Consider the following 5,000-nt stretch of genomic DNA (forward strand, 5'->3'; position numbering starts at 1 on the left):
TCGTTCTGCACCTGCGACTCCAGCTCCTTGATTTCCTAGCAACCGAAATCGACAAAAAACGTAAAGTACAAAATATGAAACAAAGCAAACTTTACTTATTTAACTAAGCAGAGGGTTTCCCTTTGTAGATCGGGGACAGAGAAATAAAAGCTTATCTTATTTTTCACGTGGTACTGCACATGTGTCGTTTTGAGTGCCAAAACAGCTAGCAGGCTAACACCATTTGGCATATTGCTGACCACCATTTTAAAGTAATAAAAAAAGTTGTTCAAACTGCTGTGAAATTGTGACACAAACTACGTTTTTCAAACTGCTGTGAAATTGTGACACAAACAGAGTCTATCAATCTAATAAATATTCTCAACTGTACATGAGACAGGATTTCCTGCTGTTAAAATGAGGATGAATGTTATTGGCTCCCGGGAGCTGTCAATCCCGCCCACCTCTTCATATCCGAGCCGGAGGAAGTCCAGCTCCCCGATGGAGACCTCCAGGTCCAGAGCCAGCTCCACTTTGGCGAGGTGGCTGTTATCCACGTCCTGACACACACACACACACACACACACACACACACACAAGCACACACACACACACACACACACACACACACAAGCACACACACACACACACACACACACACACACACACACACACACACACACACACACACACATGCACACACATATGAATACGCACAGATACAAACACACACACACACACATACACACACACACACACACACACACAAACAGATATAAAAACACACACATGTGAATGTGTGTGTATTTATGTGTTAAATATTCACTCTTCCTAATATGTAAATGTGACATCAGATACACTTGTGAGAAGGTGTGAGACTCTATCAACTTCACCATCCCTAGTACTAGTTGTGTCTAACTCAACCGGTGGAACCAAGCATTGGTAACACTGCCTGCGTTAGGGGGTTCGATTCCTTACCCCCTCCACCCACCCACACCTTTCTTACACACTTATTATATGTTGTACGTCCTGGCACTTAGAAATAGTACTTAGCATTGTGTAGCGTCTTATCCAAGCTATCTTTGTTGTATACGAGGAATGGGTTAACTTAGTGATTGTAAGTGCTTGGCACTTGGTTCTATGAACATCCTTACTGTACCATCACAGATATATTATTGGTTCACCTTCTTCTGACAAATGTACTTATTGTAAGTCGCTGTGTAAGTGTAAATGATTCTCACTAGGGTCCCCTATGCTATGGATGTGTGCACTCATGTACTGTAGAGACACTGGAGTAAACCCTCTTCCAGAAGGTTTACCTATATTAAAGAGGGTCTTATGAACAGGGGGGGGGGGGGGGGTGGGGGGTCTTCTCACCTTCTTGGTGATCATAAATTCGTTCTCCAGCTCTGTCTTCTTCAGGAACTCCACCTCATACCTGAAACCCATTTGAAAAGAAGGTACACATCTGACTGGGGTTCACTTGTTCTTTAAAACACAAAACCGTGACCTTTGTAACCTTCAGAGTTGAGCCTGGTTTCCCCGTGGTTCCTGTGAGTTAGTTTGTATAGATTCAGGTCCAGACCCAGGGTTCGTCTGTCAGAGGGAGAGTCCCAACTTACGATGGATCGACGGTATGCTTCCCCCCACCCCCAATCTATGTTCCCTTTGCACGGTGTCTGGTCTGAGGGGGGAGGGGGGCTCTGTAACTAATGTGTGCTGGTGGAGGAGGTGAGGGGACAGATTGGTGTTTGGAGCTGGAGACAGAGCACAGAAAACACAGGGAACCAGATGTACGGGTTCCAGCGCAGGCGAGAGGGATGTGTGTGTCAGGTCTGGTGGATGGAGAGGTGGTTGTGGTAGCGGCTGTGTGCATCAGCACAGCACACCGCTCTGAGCCACAATGCTCTGGACTATGGAATCCACATATTGAATGAAACGACGAAATCAAAGTATACAAATTAAAACATTGAATCAAGCTACTGAATCAAAACAATGGATTAACTATTGAATCGAACCGCCAAACTGTTGCATCAAACTTTCACATTGGATTCAACTATCCAAACAAACTTTCATATCAAGCCATCAAATCGAACCATCAAATCGAAAGGATGGAGTGCGCATTCAAATGATCGTATGGAATGTCAAATTGGGCTATTGAATCCAAATATTGAATCCAAATATAGAACTATTGAATAATGTGGGCGTTTAGTTTTTCAGCAACACCGGTAAGATAATTCCATTAGATATTTTAATTGATGTTTCAAAAGACAAATTGGAAGTTCGATTTGAACATTTCTATGTGAAAGTTTGAATGAAACGTTTAAATCAAAAGTGTGATTTGATCATTTGAATCAAAAGTTGCATTCAATATTTAAAATTGAAAGTTTGATTTGATAGTTTCATTAAAAAGTTTGAATCAAAAGTTTGAATCCAATGTTTGATTCAATAGTTTTATTTGAAAGTATGATTCGATAGTTTGAATCAAATATTTGATTCTATAGTTAGATTTGAAAGTTTGATTCGATAGTTTGAATCAAAAGTTTGATTTGAATTTGATGGGATGCCCGTCCCTCAGCTACCCACTTCTGCTTGCTGTCCTCCACCTCCTCCTGGCACTTGTCCAGCTCCGCCCCCAGCATGAGGCGGTCGCGGGTCAGGCTCTCCACCTGCCTCAGGAGGTCCGCCTCCATCTCCTGCACCACCTGGTCGATCTTCCCCTTGTAGACCTCCTGTTCCTGCAGGATCCTCAGCTGCGTCTCCAGCCTCTTGTTCTCATTCTCAATGTGCTTCATCTGGGAGGGGGGAGAGTTAGAGAGGGGAGGGAATGAGGGAGAGAGACACAAAGTTAGAGAGAGGAGGGAGAGGGAGATGGTGGGAGAAGGGAGAGACACAGTTAGAGAGAGGAGGGAGGGGGAGACACAGACTTAGAGAGAAGAGGGAGGGAGGGAGACATAGCGTTAGAGAGAGAAGGGAGGGAGAGGGAGACACATACTAAGAGAGAGGAGGGAGGGAGGGTGAGGGACACAGAGTTAGAGAGAGGAGGGAGGGAGGGGGGGAGACACAGAGTTATATAGAGGAGGGAGGGAGAGGGAGACACAGAGTTAGAAAGAGGAGGGAGAGAGAGAAAGAGGATTAGAGAGAGGAGGGGGGATAGAAGGAGGGAAGGAGAGAGGGAAAGAGCAACAAAATTAGAGACGGTAAGAGAAAGGAGGTGGAGAGAGAGGAGGGGGAGAGCCAGAGAGAGAGGAGGGATGGAAGGAGAGAGAAAAGGGGAGAGAGACACAGAGATAGTTAGAGAGAGTGGGAGAGAGAGAGAGAGAGAGAGAGAGAGAGAGAGAGAGAGAGAGAGAGAGAGAGAGAAGTAATCCAATTCAGTTGAGTCGAGTGGACTAACTGAAAACAGTTTAAGACAGTGCATTGTTCACTGGCCGTCCCTAGATGGCGCCACACACCTGGCAACCACCTAGCTGTTAGTTGTACAATGGAACGTCTAGCATATCCCTCTAAGCATAAATAAACCCGTGTCAGAATAGGAGGGGGGGGGGGGGGGGGGGGGGGGGGGGGAAGAGAGAGAGAGAGAGAGAGAGAGAGAGGAGAGAGAGAGAGAGAGAGAGCATGTGTTTGTATCCATACTGTACTCCATTCATATCAATTTCATATCATTTTAATATAAACATATCAATAGCATGGCTATTGATATGTTATGCATTGTTAGCGTTTCTCTTGAGCACGAGAAAGTATCTGGGGCTCACGAGAAAGTATCTGGTGCGCACGAGAAAGTATCTCGTGAACATTCATAAATGTATGGATTGCAATTAGTTATTCAATTAAAAATGATTGAATTTTTTCAATGGTCTTTCAAAATCGTCTTCATTTCAATAATTGCCATTTAGATGTTGGGTTTTCTTTATGTTTGGGGCCTTGACGATGAAGGATGTTTTTACTTTTTGGACGGCCAATCTTATTTACATAATTTCCGTTGATTAATCAACTAAGAGGCCTTACTTATCTGTGCAAACGTTCCGCCTATCTACTGTTATAACTGTTAATAATCATCCTATCATCCTCTTAATATTCCCCGGTAGAGGAGGGGGGACGTTTTATGAACTGTTGATCTTTTTATGCCGTTTTGAATTCAACAACCAAGTTATATATATATATATATATGTATATATAAGTTATTCTCCTATACTTCATAACTATCTGTGAAACCCTTATTCTATGTTAGGCTGACACAGTTACAGGTCTATCAGTAGGCTATCCCCTCGATATAAAGACTTGTTTGCAGCCTTCTCCTTTCTCCTTTTAAACATAAACAACCACAACAACGAAAGCAACAACCACAGCCACAACAATCTGTTGTGGTTGTTGTTGTAGTTGGGCGACCAACAACAACCACAACAACAACAACAACAATAACAACCACAACAACAAAAACATCAACATCAGCTGGGCCCAGACCTTGTCGATGAAGGCCACGAACTTGTCGTTGAGTCCGACCATCTGCTCCTTCTCCTTGGTCTTGGCCGACTGGTCCCTGGGGTCCAGGTTGGAGCCCGTCGCTTGGCTCTTAAGGACCCCAGACGAACTGGCCGGGGAGTAGGACTGGCTGCTGTACGACCGGGGTCTGGACATGTCGACGGTAGGAGAGAGGCAGCAGGGATAAACCACCTCCGACAGGGCCACCTGCTTTTAAGCTGTCCCGGGACCAGTCCCCCTACCTCGCCTCAGAGGACCGGCGGCCAATCAAGATCGGCCCGGTGCGGCACTTCAAAAGGAAACGGAAATATTTGTCAAGAAATTCCTGAATTTCCATAGAAATCCTGTTCGTCCAGGGGGTGTGCCGCGCGTGGGCAGCCAATGGCACCAATGGGGGGGTACAGGTGGAATAATTATACAGACCTTGAGGTATAAATAGGTCCCGTCATATCTCACACCTGCAAGTCACCACCGACCCAGACGCTCACCCAGCCTCCTCCGTCCAGTTCGCTCCTCCTTCTTCTCCTAACTCAGCTGCC

At 45.2% G+C, this 5,000-nt stretch overlaps 2 protein-coding genes across 4 annotated transcripts in view; one reads left to right on the forward strand and one right to left on the reverse strand.

The window, feature by feature from the left end:
* Positions 1-4,735, reverse strand: part of LOC307074387 (keratin, type II cytoskeletal 8-like) — a 9,347-nt gene extending 4,612 nt beyond the window's left edge. Inside the window, exons 1-5 of one of the 2 annotated variants that reach the window (XM_079734532.1) lie at positions 4,444-4,735; positions 2,566-2,774; positions 1,357-1,417; positions 444-539; positions 1-35 (exon numbers count right to left, since the gene is read on the reverse strand). The exon at positions 1-35 is cut by the window's left edge and continues 130 nt beyond it. In XM_079734532.1, the coding sequence (XP_079590658.1) occupies positions 1-35; positions 444-539; positions 1,357-1,417; positions 2,566-2,774; positions 4,444-4,617 (575 nt within the window). In that variant the 5' untranslated portion in view covers positions 4,618-4,735. The remainder of the gene's footprint in view (positions 36-443; positions 540-1,356; positions 1,418-2,565; positions 2,775-4,443) is intronic. The other variant, XM_079734533.1, reaches the window with a different exon arrangement.
* Positions 4,736-4,913: 178 nt separating this feature from the next.
* Positions 4,914-5,000, forward strand: part of LOC307074386 (keratin, type I cytoskeletal 18) — a 4,508-nt gene continuing 4,421 nt past the window's right edge. For both annotated transcript variants that reach the window (XM_079734530.1, XM_079734531.1), the window contains exon 1: positions 4,914-5,000. This exon is cut by the window's right edge and continues 345 nt beyond it. The gene's annotated coding sequence lies outside the window, so the exon portion shown is untranslated.

This window comes from Pollachius pollachius (assembly GCF_949987615.1).
Source record: "Pollachius pollachius genome assembly, chromosome: 4".
NCBI lineage: Eukaryota > Metazoa > Chordata > Actinopteri > Gadiformes > Gadidae > Pollachius > Pollachius pollachius.